The 21,662-nt window shown below is 39.3% G+C and overlaps 1 protein-coding gene across 3 annotated transcripts in view; it reads right to left on the bottom strand.

The window, feature by feature from the left end:
• Positions 1 to 21,662, bottom strand: part of ARMC8 (armadillo repeat containing 8) — a gene marked incomplete at its 5' end in the record, with an annotated part of 102,896 nt that overhangs the window by 21,082 nt on the left and 60,152 nt on the right. For all 3 annotated transcript variants that reach the window (XM_079704904.1, XM_079704906.1, XM_079704905.1), the window contains 3 exons: positions 2,465 to 2,551; positions 6,574 to 6,655; positions 6,967 to 7,049. In XM_079704904.1, coding sequence (XP_079561030.1) covers positions 2,465 to 2,551; positions 6,574 to 6,655; positions 6,967 to 7,049 — 252 coding nt within the window. The remainder of the gene's footprint in view (positions 1 to 2,464; positions 2,552 to 6,573; positions 6,656 to 6,966; positions 7,050 to 21,662) is intronic.

Genomic DNA, 21,662 nt, shown 5'->3' with positions numbered 1-21,662 from the left:
TGGTTTCTGCTGTATGACAAACTGTATCAGTTATATGTATACATACATCCCCATATCCCCTCCCTCTTGCATCTCCCTCCCACCCTCCCTATCCCACCCCTCTAGGTGGTCACAAAGCACTGAGCTGATCTCCCTGGGCCATGTAGCTGCTTCCCACTAGCTATCTATTTTACATTTGGTAGTGTATATATGTCAGTGCCACTCTCTCACTTTGTCCCAGCTTACCCTTCCCCCTCCCTGTGTCCTCAAGTCCATTCTGCACATCTGTGTCTTTATTCCTGCCCTGCCCCTAGGTTCATCAGGACCTTTATTTTTTATCCCCCTGACTCCATATATATGTGTTAGCATACGGTTTTTTTTTTTTTTGCGGTACACGGGCCTCTCACTGTTGTGGCCTCTCCCGTTGTGGAGCACAGGCTCCAGACACGCAGGCTCAGTGGCCATGGCTCACGGTCCTAGCCGCTCCGCGGCATGTGGGATCTTCCCGGACCGGGGCACGAACCCATGTCCCCTGCATCGGCAGGCTGACACTCAACCACTGCGCCACCAGGGAAGCCCTAGCATACGGTATTTGTTTTTCTCTTTCTGACTTACTTCACTCTGTGTAATAGACTCTAGGTCCATCCACCTCACTACAAATAACTCAGTTTTGTTTCTTTTTATGGCTTAGTAATATTCCATTGTATATACATGTCAAATCTTCTTTATCCATCCATCTGTCGCTGGACACTTACGTTGCTTCCATGTCCTGGCTATTGTAAATAGAGCTGCAATGAACATTGTAGTACATGACTCTTTTTGAATTATGGTTTTCTCAGGGTATATGCCCAGTAGTGGGATTGCTGGGGCATATGGTAGTTCTATTTGTAGTTTTTTAAGGAACCTCCATACTGTTCTCCATAGTGGCTGTATCAGTTTACATTCCCACCAACAGTGCAAGAGGGTTCCCTTTTCTCCACACTCTCTCCAGCATTTATTCTTTGTAGATTTTTTGATGATGGCCATTCTGACCGGTGTGAGGTGATACCTCATTGTTGTTTTGATTTGCATTTCTCTAATGATTAGTGATGTTGAGCATCTTTTCATGTGTTTGTTGGCAATCTGTATACCAGATTCACCAATTTTTAACATGTTGCCATATTTGTTTTATCATTATGTCTCTCATTCTACACACCCATATCCACATTATTTATCTTTTTCTGAACCCTTTGAAAGTAGAATGCAGGCATCATGCCACTTTACCCTTAATACTTCAATGAGTATTTCCTAAGAACACGGATATTCTCTTAGATAACCAAAGAACACTTACCAAATTCAGAGAAACTGACATTACAACAATACTTTTTTTGACTCTATAGTCCATATTCCCATTTTGTCAACTGGCCCAATAAATGCTCTTATACCATTTCCTTCTCTTCCAGTTAAGAGTCCAGTTTATTTTTAATATTAAAAAATCAATCATATTAACGATCCTATACCTGAGTTCATCTAACTTACTTTCTAACTAGACCCTAACTATTCTGAAGGTGGATCTGAGGCAACATAAGAGCCGTTCAGGATGATTAAAAGTGTTGCACTGACTGCAACCAGATCATCCTCAGCCAAGACCCCCACCACCAGGGCAGAGGAACAGACAGAAGCTCTGGTATCCTATCTCGCCTTCCCCTTCCTTCAGAACAGCTGAAGGAAGTTGTTTCTCCCTTTTTGTTCCAAGATTTCTGCTTGCTGAATAATCGTCTCTGAACCTCCACCTTGTTAGTAATGTCTTCCTAACTAACAGTCAAAAGCCTGAAGGTGTTACAATGTAGAAAGACATTCATCAAAATGGGACGACTAAATGTACTTAATAAAGGATGGTGTCTAAACCTAGTTCACGATTGGGCAGGCCAGAGATATTTTAACAAGATAAAACTAAATCTGTAAGGTTTCCCCCCTCCTTTATTAAAGTTTATTTCCATTTCCCTATTATAAAAATGCATGCTCAATTTATAAAATGCATAAAAGAAGGGGAAAAAAATCCCCAAATGCAATCCTTCCCTAAACAACTACCATTAACATTAAACATTAAAAAGATTATTTTCCAATGCCAGCAGTTATCTCTTGAAATGACCTGTAATCCTGGTTTACAAAATTGGGTCTTAATGTATTCATTAGTAAATATGATTTGAAAATAGTCTATTATTTGTGTAATTATTTCCTACATTTGCAGTTGTAGGCAGTTTAGATTGACTGCAAGCTGTAATATCTTTTAAATACACTTCATATGCCAGGCAGAAAAGGGATAAGAGGAAATGATAATCATATTTTTAAATGATTTAATATGCCCCCCCCAATCCAAACAATTCAGAAATAGCTTTTAAGGCACCAATCCTCAAATTTCAATGTCAACTACTGTGAAAACTATTTAACTAAACTTTAGGTAGGCCGGGCAAAAGTCATCTAGGAAGAGAAAATCAACACTAACCTCTTTGCTTGGAGAAAATTCAAGAAGAAGATTACATAACATGGAAGACGCTACTACTAGGATTTCATCTGGTGCATTTTGTAAAACCTGTGGAATTAAAAAGATACTATTAATGGTTTGCAACCATGGGGGTAAGATCACAAGAATAAATGAGAACAAAAACAATTTATCTTTCAAACTGATTTCTCATATTGGAGAGATAGTTAGGAAAGATCTACTTGATATCAAGTGAAACTTTTCATTGTGCTGTCATTATGAGTGACTAAGGCCCTCACACCTATCTCGCTGGAGGAGAAGCTACAGCCCCACTGCCAGGATGGGGGCCGCTACACGGAAAAGGAGACAGACACAAGTCAGGGAGCCGGTGCTCTATGTAAAAAGTTTGAAGACCACAGAACTGCTTTAGGGCAAGTTAACCCAATTTACTCCACCATATTCAGGCCACTTATGAAACCACAGAATTGCCCTAGGACCTGAGACTTTCTGATGTCTCTGGAAAGACTTGTTTGACTAGGAACATGGATGGATCAAGCTACTACTCAGGCAGGGCAAGGTGGGGAACTGGTTCTCAGGACTGGAATCACACAGTCCTGGTTCCAACCCTCACTCCTCCACTTACTAGACGTGTGAACTTCAGCACATTTCTTAACCTCTCTGAGCCTTCAAATTGAGGAAAATAACACTTCCTTGATGGGACTATTTAAGATTAAAGGTGATTTGGTGAATAATAAGGGAAGCGGCATAGCATCGGAGTTAAGAACACAGAATGCTTGAGTACAAATTTCAGCTTAACCACTAACTAGGTGTATGAATTCCTTGGTTATGAAATGGGGATAATAATAGTGTCTGCTTCATAGAGTTTATGTGAAAATTAATATATGAAAAGATTTTAGAACAGTAATTGTCACACAGTAACGGTTATATAAATAAGGTTTTAAAAAAGGTAACTTACTGCCATAATTCTTGTTATCAGGCACACAGCAGTTATACAGCAAACTAACTGCCATGGACTCTTACTGAACTCAGAAAACAACACAGCACGATGACAAAGGTTCGTTGCCATTAGCTATTATAAGAACCTCCTCTTTCTAGATTCTAAGAGAGAAGGCTTCATAAACACTACCACGTATACGCAATATCCACTTCAAATAAATCCTTTGCATTTGGAATCAGATCAGGATGAGGCTTATCATCCCAAAAGTAATCCTAGGAGCTCTAGTTACGCAAATTGGAAATGGATCATCACAAAAAATTCAGAGAGTTAAATACATTATCAGCTAAATCAAGTCTGAGGTTCCCAAGTTAAGAACAAGCAAGAATTACAAAATGGAAGCAGTTCTCCTAAGATACTGTGTTTTAACTCTTCTGTGAATCATTAGCTAGTCGATAAAGATCACATCTCATATACTATGCAGGCTGATCTCTGTGTGTGCCACAACCCACTTTAACACCCTTTTCACCCTTCCCTTTCTTTGCCATGCCCTTCCTATGTCTCTCAGGTATATACCCTATCCATGCCTTAAGGCTGTCCCATTCCAGAAGCCTCCCTGGAGCCCTTCCAATCAGAAGTCATCCTATCCTCCCCTGAGTGCCCACTGCTATTGTCTGTGACCTCTCTTAGGGTCCTTACTACTGTTCACTTTCAAATTCTTTGTGCAGCCCTGCCAATCTCTTTTCCTACTAACAAATTTAAGCTTCTTGAAGGAATAATCTATGATAGTATCTATAGTCTAATTTATCCTGGCCTGTATCAACTAAATGGCATTGCACAAAGTGGGTGCTCAATGAATGCTTTTGAATTAAGAGAAATAATCATTTTCCAAAATTATACTACTTAGAATCATTGACTGAAATAAGTGAGCACCTACCAAGGCTTTTAAAAAGTTGCTTTGTTTCTGGTCTATGTGCTGGGGAATTTGCAATCATATGAATTCAGAGCAGGGTATTTTTGGGGGAGGGGCATTCTGTGTTTTGTTAAGAAGAAAAAAATGACTTTAAAAATGTGTAACTTTTAAAAGAAACATTAATAAATGGCTATTACTTGTTTTAAAAAGTTGCTTTGTTTGATATGACTCACTTTTTAAAGTATTATTTATTGTTTTATAGAGATTAATCTGCTTTTATAAGTTTCATTTTCAAATTACATAATAATAAATTAAAACAGAAAAGATTCTATGAAATCCTTAAAAGCATTTACTCACTACAGTATAAGATATAACACGTGAAATTCAGAAGTTGACATCTAACACTGACCAAATAGAATTTCACCAAAATAAGAACAAAAAATAATCACAAATAAAAGTTTTAGCTAAAATCAAACATCTACTCTCTTGTGGTTTGCTAACCAATATTTAAAAACAAGGAAAAGCAAAAGGGGAAAAAGAATCAATAGACATGCAAACAGCCTATGAACTAAGAGAAACCTAAAAGTATCTGAAATAAATCACTCATTTACTTCCAGGTTTTTAATACTATACTTTAAATGTGCAACATAGTAGTAGTTTGATAGTAATTATACCCACATGTAACCAAGTGCTCAAAATCCTTTTAGACTGCTCACCAGACCTTTGCCCAGGTAGAACTAGTCAAAAACCACATGTTGCTTCTTTCTGATTCATATGAGAGAGGGGTACCAAGCTGAGCAATCAGAGAAAATGGCTCCAGAGAAAATATTTGGAAGTTATTTTGGGAAACAGGAGAGCACTTTTAAAAATCTTGAATGGGGACTTCCCGGGTGGCGCAGTGGTTAAGAATCCACCTGCCAATGCAGGGCACATGGGTTCAAGCCCTGGTCCGGGAAGATCCCACATGCCACGGAGCAACTAAGCCCACGCGCCACAACTACTTAGCCTGTGCTCTAGAGCCCGCAAACCACAACTACTGAGCCCACGTGCCACAACTGCTAAAGCCCACGTGCCTAGAGCCCATGCTCCGCAACAAGAGAAGCCACCGCAGTGAGAAGCCTGTGCACCGCAACGAAGAGCAGCCCCCGCTCGCTGCAACTAGAGAAAGCCCACGCACAGCAACGGAGACCCAACGCAGCCAAAAAAAAAAAAAAAAAAAAAAAAAATTAAAGTGATATATTTAAGAAAAATTTTTTGAATGGACAGAATCAATAAATCAAGATTAAGCTGCTATGAAAAAGGTGCAATCTAAGAACAAGCAAGAGTGGCAACATTAAAATCCCTTTACTAAGGAGAGCGTAATGTTTCTGTTCACGCTACTCCTCTCTGGAAAATCCTCCTGACTTCCTCTTGCATTCAAAGCTACTTCGTAATCTTCCTGCCTGAAGCCTCCCCCAACTATTTCTGCCACACTTATGCCTCTACTGTAACCTGAGGCTTTAAGCTGGGGGGCAAGAGCTCTGCAGTAAAAATTTTTGGTAGACTTACTGTGCCCAGAGGCTTTCACAGTAGGTATTAAAAAACAAAACAAAAAACCAAAAGCTTAAACAAATAAATCTGTTGATTAAATGCAAGGTGTATAGTTACTTAAAAAAAAGAAAAAAAGATGGTGAGACTAAGTTGACCTGTGGTTCTGTACTGTATCAGGGATAACATTATTAGTAGCAACCTGTGCATATTCTAAGTCTCAATTCAGATAATTATTTGACCTAAACCACCTTTTTCTTTTTTTTTTGGCCCTCAAGGAAAGACCTTTAGGTCTTAACAAAGAAGTCATTCTGGAATAGAGAGACAGGAAGTAATAACTGTTTTAAAAAATACCTAGGATTGCCAAAAGACTAAGAACAGGTTATATCTGTAAATGGCTGATTCCTTTCTTTTTTATAAATAAAAACTACAAAGATGACTCTGGATATAAGTCTAAAGTGTAACACTAGACACACAGGGAGATCAGATAAGTAACTAGAGTTTCATTTAATGAAAGAAAGCCAGGCATGTACTTCCCCTGTCACACACGAGATGCTGCCCTCAGAAATACATTCTGCACGTTCTAAAGAGGCTTAGAACATCACATCTGAGGAGATAAATGTTCAAAACGCTTTAACATAAAAATCAGATACACTCCTAGACCAGAGAGTGCTGTCAGCTACCTCGCTCACTAAAGGCTCGGTGGGAATAGGTGTGGACTTGCTGCTTTCTCCTTACCTTCATTAAAGGTTTCCACACGGCGTGATCCTGGAAACTGGTTCGAAGCTGCTGCACAGATCTAGATAAACTGTGCAAACATCTACAAAGAATAATCAAAATTAGCTTCACAAGAAGCCGAAACTTTTACGTTTCAAACACACTGCTTGGCATTGCACAATTACTAATATACACTTCAAGTTTATCTACAGACATCGTTAATTCAACTACTTCAGGACTTCACAGGCTTTTCAGGCTAGCTTCTCTGTTAAATAGTGTTACGCACTGTATGAATTCACCTGAGAATACTTTCAAGTAACATTTGGATTCTGTGCTTACTCGGTGAAGGTCCGGAAAGGAAACAGGTTAAACACACGGCAAAGGATTTTTATTCAGGCCATTTAAAGCTCATACCTGACGGCAGCTAACCGCACCTTGACACTAGACTCAGACAAGCCAGTCACAATTCGGTCCATCATATTTTCAGTCTCAATGATCTGGAGAAAAAGGTTAATGCTGCATAAATAACAACACGAAGATGACAAACTTCACTGCTTGTAAATGCAAGTATGTTAATGTCCATTTTAAGTTAATGTTTTCAGCAAGAGTTTTTGCCTCTGGAACAATCATTCTGCAGTGGGGGCAGGCAGCTCATCAGAAAGGTGGGGCTACCCCACCAAGGACCTGCCAGACTGAATGACAGGCTTATGGGCAGATTATGTTTCTTCATTTATTTTTAAAGACACTTAAAACAATAATTACATGTGATAAATACTGCAGAGGTGTTGCATAAACAGTATCGAGAAAAAGCAAGATACTACTGAACTACCATTGGGCAGGTTCCTGCCAGCGTTTCTCCTGCCAGTGAGTTTCTTGAAAAATCATGGTCCACGCTCAGTCCTTATGAAAAGAAATCTGTGGGTTTCTGACAGAGCCACCCTGTGGCTACTTTCTTCCCAAGCAAGTGGAAATTAAGCTAAATATTTAGAAAAGTAATCCTTGCCAACTTTCACTGTAGCACCAAGTCCTGCTACATGTCATCATTACAATCATGAAGCTTTATTATTTTTTTAAAATTTAAAAACAAGATAGCCTACGATTTTCCTTCATTAAACAATGCATAGTGTGTGGAAGAAATTAAGTTTAATTTGTGTGGTCCTATGGAAATACAGCATATTAAGAAAAAATGCTAATGCTATCAAAACACAAATATTAACAAAAACAACTATTATTTGTTGAGTACTTCTATATGCCAGGCATTGTGCTAATAAGCATGTTGCGTTATGTGACTTAAGCCTTTTGTAGGCATTATTATTCCCCATCAGCACATTAGGAAATTGAAGATTCTAGATAATCCAGAGTTTGCTTAGGATCACGGAGCTGAGACAGGAATCCAGGCATCTGACTCTGGAGTCCTTATGCTCAGCCATGCTTGTAACACTGCCCTGGTTAGAGTAGTCCCGTGCTCATCAGGTAGTTCCCAGTGTGGGCAACACATTAACGGGAGTCATTACTTTCCCCTGGGAGAACACCTGGTTGGGGGAACATGTAGGAAGATCGCCTGTGGAGTTTAACAAAGTCCCAGGCCAATTAAATCAGATTCTCTGTGGCGGGGCCCAGGCACCTGTATTTTTTTAAAAAGCTCCTCAATTAGAGTCCAGCGCGCAGCCAAGGTTGAGGGTCACTGACCTAGACTAAAATGAGAGGAGTTAAAGGCTGACCTCAGAACAGGAGAGGGTGGGAAATCTCAGGATGTTCAAGCCGAATGGGAAGAGAAGAAAACAGAGTTGAAATGAACAGTGCCTGGGAGAAGATTACCAACTATTAAGAACAGGGAACCACACTGCAGTTGTAGGGTAGGAGGAATGGTCATTTTTAAAAAACATAGTGATTTTCAGGTTCCGAGGTGCCTGAAGAAAACTTACATATTGATCTGTTTCTCACTCCGGACCAAAGCTAATCTCACCGTGACCTTTACGCACACCCACCCTCTGTCCTCACTGTCACTTCCAGCCCCGGAACGTCTGCCTACCTATCGGACCCTCATATACCTTTCTTTCTCACCCGGATGCCCTGCTCAGATACTCCACGTATTAGATTCCGTTCCACTGTCCTCCCACAACTCATTCCTGCTTCAGATCCCAAACTGCTGGTATTACAGTAGAAAACCCACCAAACCCGGCTGCCTGGTCTCTCAGGGTACGCCATCCCCCCTCAGTGGGGTCCTCACCGACGGCCCGCCAGCCTTGCACTCCCCTGCAGGAGACTCCCACACTCCTTAGGATGTTTACCTCCTACCTCTAACGCTTCCTACCTCCCCCACACCCTCAGTCCCTCTGAGGTCACCTCATTTTTGCGGGGACATTGCTTTCTTTCTGGGGCACAAGTTGCCTCAACTTCCCCCTTCTCATTAACGTGTCTCCATACCTCTCTTCTGCACTCCTGTACTGCTGAAGCTGGGTACTTACAGCTCAAAGCCCTCCCCCCTCCCCCACCCCTCTTCCTTGCATCTTTCCTCTGCCCCACGCCACTGGACCCTCTTCCTCAGTCTGCCCCACCTCCCATTCCCACTCCTATTTAAAAGACCTAAGTGCCCAAACATTAGCCTCTTTAAGCTACAGACCTCTCACCCCTTCCCTTCCTTAAATGGACATGTGTCCCAAAGCTCTGTTCATCCTTACTCTACTTAAATGACACTGTTGTGACTTCAAAATCAGCTTGATATGGGTAATTCTCTTTCCTGACCTCTAGCTTCATATTTCCAACTGCCTGCTAAACACAAACGTAAGTTCCACAATGTCTGGTGGAACGTCTAACTCATGTCCCACGCTGAGTTTATCTTCCCTCCCTAAGCCTGCTCTTTCTCTACATCTGTCTGTCTGTCACTCTGATAGTGTTACTATTCTCCCAGTCACTACATTTGTGTTAATTTTGACTCCATCTCTTCCTGAATACCCAATCAAGTGATTTTGCACTGTACACCTTATATTCATTTCCTTACTAGTCTCACTCCAATAAACTAGTTAGGACCTTATTACACTATTTGTTTGGGATTATAGTGTTTTCCAAGTTATCTAATCTTTTGTGCTACAGCAACTGTCAAAGACTGGTTGACTGACAGGTTACTTCAATCAAGGACTAGCCACTGTTCTTGAAAAAGACAAGGCCAAACCAGGACCTTTAGCTTGGGAAGGAAATTAAAACTTGGGGCACAAGTCTTAGGCACTGGATAGCTAAATGCAGAAGTCTGAAAGCTCCTTCCCAGTGGCTGGGGAAATAAATTTTACTTGAGAATAAGAAGGGATAACTTGGGAGAAACAGTTGCCTGTACTGAGTGTAATTACGTTATCAGAAAATGAAGTGATGGGGGCTGGGGCAGAGACAGGGACACGTGATTACTCTCCAAGAACTGAGAAATACTATTAGACTGGCTTCTGGTGCTTAAGAAACCTGGGCATGGCAAAGACTTGAAAGAGACTTCTGGATAATACTGACCAGCCACACCTAACCAAAGATGTAAATCTGCCAAGGCACAGGACAGGTGTAGCAATCATGCAGGCATATAGACTCGCTCTATGCTTCTGAGCAACTCAATTGACCTCTCTGGGCCTTCAGTAAAACGAGAGGATAGAGCAATGATTATTTTACCTCCAATTCTTTGCAGTCAGGTAAATAAAAATTGTGTTAGTCTGTTTGGGCAAAACTATCATGTTGTTCAGAAGTGACCTGGGAAGCAAGGCTGGTGAGAAGAGACTGGAGATAGCGCAAGACAGGGGGACAAAATCAGGGAGTAGGCAAGGAAGGGTAAACACGGCACGGCTCCTATTTACATACCCGCATTTACCTATTCAGCAAATATTTGAGTGTCCACTGAGCGCTAGGCATGGTTTTAAAACTGGAAGATACAATGCGGGAGACAGAGCCCTCGTTCCCACCAAACTTAGTGTTGAACAAGCAAGTGCAATTAACTATTCAAGGGCTACGCCACTTGAATCGATGTCAGCAAGAGGTGACACAGGCCATCGGGCTTCAGGCAAACAGAGTAAAATAAGCACAAAGGGTAAGTAGGAAAAACATCCATTCTCAAGAATGGGAGTTTTCCTATAGGCTGGGAAGTGGCCATTAATGACCTTACCAGACAATGTTCTGGCTCAGGCCAGAGGACACTGGAGAACTGTGTTAGTGGTCAGTCACTGCAACATAGAGTGGAGCTTTGAGCTTTCTCTCAAGTTTCTTGGGGGTGTGGTGGCTGACACTTTGGGCTGGAGGATAGCTGTAAGGTGGCTGGAAAACTTTTCTCCTGATTTAGGATACAAAACAGTAGGACTATCTGGAAGTATATTCCCTTCAGACTACAGGTCATAGTCTATCAAAATATCTGCAGTAGGAGGCCCAGATTTGTAACTAAATTCGTCACGGAGGAACTTCAGTAATGCTACTAGGTTTCTAGAAAGCACACTACTTGAGTGTCTGATCTACTCTCTCCATCAAGATATCAGTCAGGGAGCAAGTGGGTGAAAATGATGCAAAATCAGAATGTGAAATGAATCTAGGATTCTAATCCAGAAGACTATCCTAAGAGGCTATGTGAATGAGCAACATGATCTAACCGCAACTGTAGCCTTGAGGCTACTGAGAGCGCCTATGCAGGGATAAAAGGAGAATTATAGTGAGTACACTAACCAAAATGAGGATAAAAATGTGATTAGGAGGTAGGGAAAGGTTTGGAATCAAATCCACAGAAAAAAATTTCAAGTCAGCTGGGAAGGAATTGGCAGTGGCCGCTGCCATAGCCCTCTGACCCACATGAAGGTCTAACAGAGCACTAGATAGCTTCTCAGATCTGGGGTTGGAAAGCCAAGTACAATAAAACACATTTTCAATGACACCAGTACCGTGCTGTAAAGCCTTGATAATAATGGACAGCCAAGTCCTAGCCCCGGCAAAGGATCTTTAGGTCTTTCCAGGATATAAGTGCAATGCCAAGTAGGGCTTGAAGTTGTTGTGCCTCATGATTCTTGTTGGAGATTCCTCAGCCATAGCTCAGCAAATATGCCCTGCGGCATAGCTTGTTGAATCTGCTTTAAAAGAGAGAGAAAGAGAGAGAGAGAGAGATACACAGACACTGTGCCTGGCCGGGAGGAATATCAGTAGTGGCCTGAATCCTCAGAGTGGAGGAGCCATCTCTCTATCTCTGCTCTTTTAGAGGACTGGTTTGTACACTTAACTACAGAATTAAATCACACAAAATATGCTGCACCCTAAACTGACCACACTTCAGGTCAATGGACCTGGTGTCTTCATAACTACATGCTTTTGCTAAGCTTTCTGGCTCTGACATTGCAGCTCTTGTAGGAGTAGATGAAGATCTACTGGAACAGCATCTGAGGCCCCTGTCTTGGGACAGGAGATCCCTACAGCCTGGGGGAGAGAAGGGTAGTCAGCTTAGAGGGTCATGGCGAAAATGCAGAACCCAGATAATCCTAAGGCAGAGGTTCATGGCACACATGGGAATGTTAACAAGATAAAGGTGGCCTTAGCTTAAAAGGGAATTCCCTAGCCCTCCATGAGCACTAGTGGATCCATAAGTAAGTTGTGGCCAAGTCATATACCATCTCTTCCTCAGAAAACTGAAGAACTGAAGGATTACAGAGTTAAAACAAATAAACAAACAGAAAGACAAGACACGGCTATTCTTCCAGCAAGACCCAGGATGAAGCATTTTCCAGGTACTACAAACTTCAGAGAGGACTTTGAACTGTGATGAAACCAGATCAAGCAGAAGATGTGGAAACTGAAACCAGGCAGATTCTCAGTGGTGTCACCAAACTACTCAGACAATTCAAAGCAGGTGGGCTCGGAGTCAAGGGAGTTGGATTTTCTTAATGTCAATTACTTATGCTAATGTTTTCAATGGCCAGGCAAACACAATTTAATTCCAAAGGGGCTTTTGTGAAAGGTTCCTAGAAAGAGTTCCAACAGAGGATAACAAGGCAGAATTCTCCAGAAAGAGTGAAGACTTGGAATCAAACTTTGTAAGTCAGGAGAGGTAGCCATCTAAGATCTAAGATGATAAGGTACCAAATCCAGAAAGTCTAGTTAAAGCAGCAAGGACTAAAGCAGCCAAGCAGAGTGTAGCACAACGAGGTCAGGAACAAAGAGTAGGTGTGGCAAGGAAAAAGGATCTACAAGAGCCCTGAACCTGTTAGGTGTAGATGGCAATGCTTCAGTTTCATAAGTGTCAATGTAGATGGGTCTCAGGGCACACACTTGAGTCTTTCCTACTTGGGGCCACTTACTTAAGGTCCAGCCCCTCATCTAACTTATCTTTTTTAAAGATGAGCCCTATGAACACAAGATCGGATGACAGTGCAGTCGACTGGCTTTGGAAATGAGGTAGAGGCTGGAAGGAAGGAGAAGGGTTAAGAGATAACAAAGTAAACACTAGAGTGAGATAAACACGTACAGCCAGCTGATCTGGTAGACTGAGTAGCACTGGTAAAGGACTGGGGAGGGATCTATTCCTAAAAATGGAAAACCAACTTTCCTAGGTTTTAGGATGTGACCATTCTGATTCTGCCACAGAATACTTAAGGATATGCTGCCGTGCATATCATGGAAATGCTTGAGCACTTAATATTTATAATTCCTGAGTACATCCTCATGCCATGTCCCCTTTATTAAAACAAAGCAAAACAAACAAACAAAAACCCCCAAGAGCACATGGCCTTTCATGAATCAAGCAAGGGCAGCTGCAGTGCTTGCTCCTGAACAAGTTCAACTGGGAAACCAATCCTCTTTCTGCATTCTTCTGCATGGCGTTAATGGCGGCAGATACAACTCTCTGAAAGATCTAAATCCATTTACGGCTGTTAATTTTTAGTCGAATAATGTTAAAATCTACAGAGGTCTTAGAAATAAACTCATCCACCTTCTTTAGTTGACAATGAGGTCTTTGAAATTCAGAAAGATTCAGTCACTGGTCCAGGTTCTCTAGGCAAATCGGAGGCAGAGCTGGGGCTCCACCTGGTTTTCTTACTTCCAGTGTGAGGTCCTTTCTACTCACTGCACTTAAGGATAAGATTTTTGCTTAGCCTTAGTAACTAAGTTGAGGCCTGAATTTGAAAATGACGAAAGAAGAGAACTTAAAAAGTCAGCAGTGCTGTGCGAACTACAAATTATATACTGACATCTTAGGCCAAAAAAGATTAGCATATACTATAAAAGGCAAGAGAGGTCATCATTAATAAACTGGACTGACAAGGGAAAAAGAAAACATACAACTCACAGGACTAAGAGAGAAAAATGACAAATCAACCATTCAGCTTGGGTTGGAGTATAAACGCCAAAGGTCAGAGAGGATGCAAGTCAATGAAGAAAAATTAAGAAAACACTGTGAAGAAACCACCAGAGTGAGTTCCACTGACTTTTAAATTCAATTCCCTTATAATCTGATCTCCATTCTAAAATCAGGATCTAGCTTCAGCAGATACCAAATAAACAGAACTAATATTCTACTGTTCTCAGGCCACAAGCCCCATCTGCTCTGGATGAGAACTGCAGGTTTTCCCAACCACAGCCTATCCTATGTCATATCTTTGCCACTGCTCCAATTTAAGATTTTCTGACATTTTCCTCTAGCAAATATTTAAAAAATAAAGGGTAGTTTTTACCAGAGGCTCTTTTTTTTTTTTTTCTAAAAGATCACAGCTTCTCTTAGGACAGATTACTGATCAAAACACTATATTCTGGAGTCTCAGTAAACATTTTACAAAGCATTTCTTCCCTTCTCTCAGTCTTCTATTGCTCTTCACACCCACATTAATACCAGACTTCTCTAACTCCACAATCCTGGGAGACAGGGGGTTGGGAGAATACTGGGTTGGCCCAAAACTTCGTTTGGGTTTTTCTGTAACATCTTAGCCAGAGAAATTGAAAAACAAAACATCATGAGAGTTGATCTGCAGGGCCTCCTTTTGGTCCTTTCTCTTGAAGGCACTGAACTAAATTAACATCTAAGCTCTCCTGCAGGTCTAAGCCTGGGAGCAGTTATCACTTCACCTTAGGAGTGGAGGACGAAGAGGAGGGGGTTCTCAGGGTGGGCCTGTTTTTAAGCTTCTATATTTCATTCTTGCTTTTAAGCCTCTTTAAGTGGTATTTTGTCATTTCTACCTCAGGACCTTTTTACCTTCTTAATAGCTGGGAAACTTCATTTATGTTAAATGCTTAGAAGAAAAACTCAAAAGTTCTAAACTTTTCTATACTTTAGGGAAAAGTGGGAGAACTCTCTTGGCCCGACCTGTCCTTCTCCTAAAACCAGAAATACAAATACAGCGTGTGAGAAATACTTATGTCTAAAAATAAATCAACACTTCCTCTATCAAAAAAATATTTCTCTACACATAAGAGTTCAATTTTTAAAGTTCAACCATTAGCTTTATGGCAGAATAGAACCTAAACAGCTGCTGATTTACACTTTTATTTTCGCACATAAATAAAACCATTATAAGTGACTATTCAAACAACAGAACTAGAAACTTCCCTTCCATCTCTTACGTTTGCCAGGGATCTGAATGATGCACTGCCCTAAGAACTGTGCAACACAATGGCCCGGATCAGCCCCTACTCTACACAAAGCTGTGCACGCCACAGCTTTGTGTAAGACCTGTAGTCTTAAGTATCCTACAGGTTGGCTGGCTGAATTCTAATGTCCAGACCTGGTACACAATTTACTCAATAAATACAAGCATAGTATCTACCAAGTACTGCTTTTATGGAGCTTACATTCCAGTTATGAACGTTACAGCTTGATAAGAGATAACTACTAAAAGAAGATTTCAAAATGCTGCCTCAAGTTTAAATCTACTCCATAAGGAAGCTGTCTACAAAATAAGATTCTGAAATGACATCATTAACTCTGGATGCTTCCTTTCCAGAACATTAATTTACAGTGTAATCATGTCAAGATAGTGGCCTTAGAAAAACATTTCCAATTATGCAGAAGGAAAACAGATACGGAGATCTTTCATTCCTTAATACCTTGGAAGGAAAAGATGAGAATGCTTTTAAGTAAACTTCTTTATAGTATATAAATGGACTTCAATTTACAGCCTTATTTTAATCATATTTGGGTGGATCACGGCAAAACTGGCTTTCAATGCAGATGAGACTTTTTACACACACCCAAGGCCCTGGAATTACTACACAGCATTTAGTGTCTCAGTCCTTAGCTGCTTTACATTGTAAGCTCCCACAAGTACACACCAGTCTTCTGCTTCGTTCCTGGGCACAAAGGAGGAGGTGTATCATAAATGCCAGATGAATAAATGGACATGATTAAAGCATCTCATTACCCACTTTGTACCAAAAACTGTGAGAGAAAAGACACATTTTCTGAGTCTGATATTTTGCAACCACTTAATAAAAACTATTAAGTTTTCTGAATTCATAGCACTACTTCAGACCATCACACATTCTCCAGTGACACTTCTTGTCATTTCATATCATAATTTGGCTCTAGTAATGGCATTTAATACTACATGAATAAAGTAATGAAGTGGTTAACAGCATAGGCTTTGGAGTCAGAGAGACTGGGACACGATGCAGGGGCTATCACTTATTAGCTGGCTGGTCTTGGTCAAATCACGTGTTTCCTGATCTGCAATAGCTATCTTACAAGGTTGTATAAGGTTTAAGGGAGATAATGTGCTAACGCTGATTATCAGCACAGTGCCCAGCACACAGTAAGTGCTCAATAAATGGTAGTTCTGTTAAATTTCGTTTCCCAAACAGATTATCTCTTGATGTAAATACCTAAATTACATGCCTTTAACATGCCCCCATACCATCTAACACAAGGCTTTGTATATAGCAAAGGCTGAATGGATATTTGCTTAATAAGGGAACTGGATCTTAATTTTTCTCATTGGCATGGTGAAAAATCTTATTCGGGCAACTCTGCTAATCAATACACAGAATCTAAGGTTTCCTACCATAACCCAAAGTCATAGTTATTACCCAATTTGTCTGGGTTCTGTCACATGCCAAAATCATTCAAACAAGGGAATCCGCATATAGGAAAGAATCCAGTGACACTGTTATACTGTCAACATTTGATAATGCGTCTCTTTCAGGAAGTCAGACAACTTATCTCCACGCCCCACCCCTGATCCTGGGCTTTGGTAGGGTCCCATTTCTTTCTATAGTTCAGTGTGAAGAGGCAACTGGGAAATGCAGTTTTTCATCAAACTGGTTTATGGTCGTTTCTGTTTAAGCTATGCAGTTTTCGCACAGGGTGGGCAAAGTTTTTCTGCAAAGGGCCAGATGGTAAATATTTTAGGCTTTGTGGGCCTTGTGATTGTGCAGCCAACATCTCAACCTGCCACTGGAGTGCAAAACAGACACAGGCAACACATAAACAAATCAACATGGCTATATTCCAATAAAACTTGATAGACATTTTGTCAATTACATCTCAAAAAGCTGAAAAAAGATAAAGAGAGAAAAACTTTATGGACACAAATTTGAATTTAATTTACTTTTCTTATGTCAGGAAATACTCTTCTTCTTTCGGTTTTCTTCCTCCAACCATTTAAAAATGCAAAAACCATTTTTAGCTCACATGCTACAGGATAATTACATAGGTAATAAGTACCCACAGGATATAGTTTGCTGACTCCTGTGCTAGCATTTTAATCACAGAAAAGAGTGTAGCACTGGTTCTGGTTCTTCATCACAAACTCAATCTTCTCAAGGTCTACTACTCCACAAATTTTATCATCCCAAACATTTCATTCATTTCCAGATAGAAAATTCTTGAAAATCCAACTAAGTCACTAATTTTAGTTCTACATATCTAATATAGATCATATTTTAGCCCATTTCTTGGTTTATAATCACCTGTCTTAGATTGTAAATAATGAATGAAACAATCAATCTGTACTTCCTATTTAAAAAAAAGAACAAGAAGTATAATTCAATGATTTATGCAACTATAATACCACAAATAACAGTAAAACACTCAATTTTATGTCTCCACTTAATGAAACTCTGAAATATTAGTTCATTACTTGATTTTATAAATACCTCTATTCTGTATATAGCATTATCACTCCCAGGTTTGCTTCTTTCAGTATGCTGAAGGCCAAGGGTCTCAATACTGTGGGCAAGTGGCAAAACCTGGTCCTGTCATGGTGAACTCTTTAAAAATACTTACCATCATGAATCAGTGTTGCAGAGTTCATTTAAAATTCTTTGGTAGATTAGCTTTCAGACGATAACTAACAATTTAACCACAGATTAAGTCAAGGAATTCTGAATGAATTTGTTGTTATTCAGTAGCAGAACCAAGTCCTGAAGGGTGCTACCTCTGTGGTACCGTCGAAAACCTTCAAAACGTTCAAGGCATTTGTTTCAACATGTAGACTAAGGCTCAGAAAGAATTTTTTGCATCTGCCTGATTTCACGGCAGAGACAAATACAGAATTTTGACAGTGTACCTTTTAAATGATCATTTAGAATTACTGAACTTCGCAAAATGTTTTAAAATATAAATTCATGGTACAATTATACTGTTACACAGAAGACCAACTAGTAATAAAATCAAGCAATAACAAATGATTAAAATGTTCAAAGTGAAGTGCTTATCAAGTTTTTGAGATAGCAGAAAGATATTAAGAAAAACTGACCTAAATTAAATTTACAAATATACTTTAAAATCGTGTAACTTCTAAAACATAGGAGATTTACATTTGTTCAAAATTTGAACACATGTATTTGAGATATGGTTTCATATGAATGATGACCCTTTGGAGAAATGACATCTATGGCAACCACAGACAGTAATAAGTAGTACTTAGATAAACAATGTTAGACAGAATTTGGCCTCCTTACTTTTCTCAAGACATCTACTACTTATGATACTAACAAATTATTGATTTATATTGTATATGCTATTTAACTCCAAGAAAAGCAATATTATATTTGGTGCTTCAGAGGGTATGCTATAGCAACAAAGAGTTTTGAAAACAAGTATTTTAAATATATTTATAAATATAATTATAAGAGTAAGAAGACATCTTGTCATTTTAATAAGAGATAAACTAAAAAAAAGAGCTGATTCTTCTGAAGTATAAATATTCTTTTTACTAGAAGGAATAACTAGTAGTCTTGGAAATTTATAGCATAAAATTACTGTTTTCACTGTAAACCTTCTTTATTTATGCCCCAACACTGTTCAGCTTTTCTCCCAATACTTAAAAATATATATTTATTTTTAATCTTCCAATGAAGTTATTTAAGATAGTCTAATAAATGCTTCGATTTACTGAGCACCTACAGGCACCATGCTAGACATTTTAAATACATTAGAGCTCATCCTCACAACGTCCCTGTAGATATAACTTCCTTTGCTAGGAAAAAGAGAGTAGAAAAATTCTCATTCTTCTTTGTTTTCCTTTTCTTATTTTTTTCTCCCTGTACTTCTCAAAAAAACTGTCTTGCCCAGGAAAAAAAAATTGTTCAGTTTAAAAAGAAAAGAACATCTCACGCTTTGCTACCTTCTTCACATACATCATGTACAAACCACTGTGACTGTTCCACAGGCACCCCCCGCCCTTGCCAGGGAGTAAAACTTTAAGATTTTATGTTATCAATTCTTGAAGATATAAAAGGCATTTAGAAAACATTAAAATATTAAATTATTAATTTCAAAACTGATTCAAGGACTGCTCCATTGATATCACCATGTCCATTTTAATTGGTTCCAAATAATTCTTTGAGCCCCTAGCAAATTCTTACTGGCCATTCCTTACTTTCCTCAGACGTACTGAGGTTTTATTATAAATGCTGAGTATTACGGCTGTGTCTTTATTCCTCTTTATCTCACCTTACTGTTTTCCCTCTCCCTCCACCCATCTGACATTGTTTATACAATGTAGGCAGTTCAATCAATCTATGTAGAATTGAATTAAATTACTGACCTTCACTAATTATGAGTTTCAAAAAAATCTGACATTCATTGAGAATATTTTATACAGGTGTATATCACTTTATAGAATAGATTGATTCCTGACAGTCCGTCTAATTTCTATAAACCAAATCATACTTTTATCCCTAGGGGAAAAAAACTGGTCCAGATTCACACTTGTGAATGCTATAAATTTTAAAAAATCATACATTTAAAAAGGAAAAAAAACCTAAGAAATAATGGCAAAAATTATTTCAAAATTAAACAAGTACCATACCATAAAACATATTCTCTTTGACCTACATCAAAGAAGTAGAAGACACGCCCTTGGTATTGTCTGCCTCTTGAAAATGGGAATTTCCTACATTTTCTCTGTGCTAGTATAGTGAAACCCCTTGCCTATGTGATCAGATGTAGGTTTCCTCTATTTTAAATCTCCTCTCTTCACATACCCGTAAAATTGCTAGCAAAGTTATGAAAGTTCTTAATGCAGAGAGGCCCATATATAACACAATTAATGGTGCTTAACAATGCAATTTTGCAAGAGTTCAAATATTCATTTGTCCATTCATTTTTTCCATTCATCCATTCATTCTTCAAATATTGGTAAGTGCCAACTACGCACCCCATAGTATTGTAGATGCTGGGAATACAGTGAGGAACAAAATATAAAAAATCCTTGCCCTCATGGAGCTTACATTCTAGTTCCTCAAAAGGGATCTCCAGCTAAAATGTAAGTACTCAAAATCCAAGAGGAAGGCTTTCTGAAAAGCTCCATTAGTCAGATATCTCAAAGGAGCAAAGGCTACAATAAGTACTACATTTACATTTGTAACATGTTTTATTTTTATCAAAAATAAAAATAACGTCCTGTTAAGTTTATTTCCTTGAATTTTAATTTATATTTAAAATTTCTAATTTTCCTCAATTTACACTTCCTAGCTATTTCTGATAAATTCTACAAGTTCCTTGAAGAAAGTAAAAGAGAGACCATCCTTCTAAATTTCCAACCTAACTGATGATCAACAGGTACCAATCAAGTGATGGTCTTCAAAAAAGCAATTCTTTGTTATAAAACAATGGGCCTCACAATTATAGGACTGCTATAATTTGCCACTGCTGCCTCTGCATGACTTAGCCAACTGACTGGGGTTTTGATTGAGATGCCAGTACTTAAAATAATTTGTTAGTTGTCTTAACTTCTTTGTTACTGTCCCATTAACTGAACTTATGCTTCTTACTCAGCATTACTAGGTGGTAAAGACTACTATTAGAAACTGTAGACTTTGTCCGTGGCAGAGATTACAGCTAATTTTTACCTGGCGTTGCTGTCAGTGCAGTTACTGCTAATGTGCTCTGGACCCTTCTTTCACCAAGCTCTTAACTCCTGCTCTGCCCTTGCTTTCCCTAACCAAAATCCTTGAATTATTCTAAGTTTAATATGGCCAGGCCATATCTGTTGTCAAGGTGAGTGGTCCTTCATCTTTTCTTGGGCTTCTTCTCCCTTTTCATGTCACAGCCAATGGTAATGTTTTCCACTTTCACCGCAGGACTCTTTCCACCCTTTCACTGACAGGACACCACAGGAAATCAGGAAATTTGTAGATAGGCCACAGAGTGATAAAGGATGCCAAGCTAGGAATTAGGATACCAACTTTGCTCTGCACAGAAGGATACAAGATCTAGGTGTATTAAGGGAAATATCACTCTGTGTATGATTTCTGCATTTTCATTTCTATATTTATCTCTCTGTATCCACTCAACAATATTTACTGAGTGCTTATTAGGTTCCAGGGACCGTTTGTTATACAGTTGGTTTCTTTTAATGAGAACACACTAACACTGCTTCAAAGCAGGAGTGGTAAATCTCTGACCTACAGGTCATATTCAGTCTTCAGCTTAATTTTGTGTGGCCCAGAGAGAAGCTATTAAGAAATGAAATCACAGCAGGCCTTTTGCAGTCTTTACAAGCAATGAAATAGAACCATAATTCCATGAAGAGAGGAGGCTTGTATCTCTCCTTTACTGCTGTGTATACCTCTCACTGTCTCTATCTCTTTGCTTTAGTTTTCTATTCATTCTGCCTCATTCCCTTAACTGGTCATAACAGGGCAATGGGATATATGTTACTTCCTATATTTAC

This window comes from Hyperoodon ampullatus, assembly GCF_949752795.1.
Source record: "Hyperoodon ampullatus genome assembly, chromosome: 5".
Lineage (NCBI taxonomy): Eukaryota > Metazoa > Chordata > Mammalia > Artiodactyla > Ziphiidae > Hyperoodon > Hyperoodon ampullatus.
Note: the sequence above shows the minus strand (reverse complement) of the source record. Positions and strands in the feature narration are given on the sequence as shown.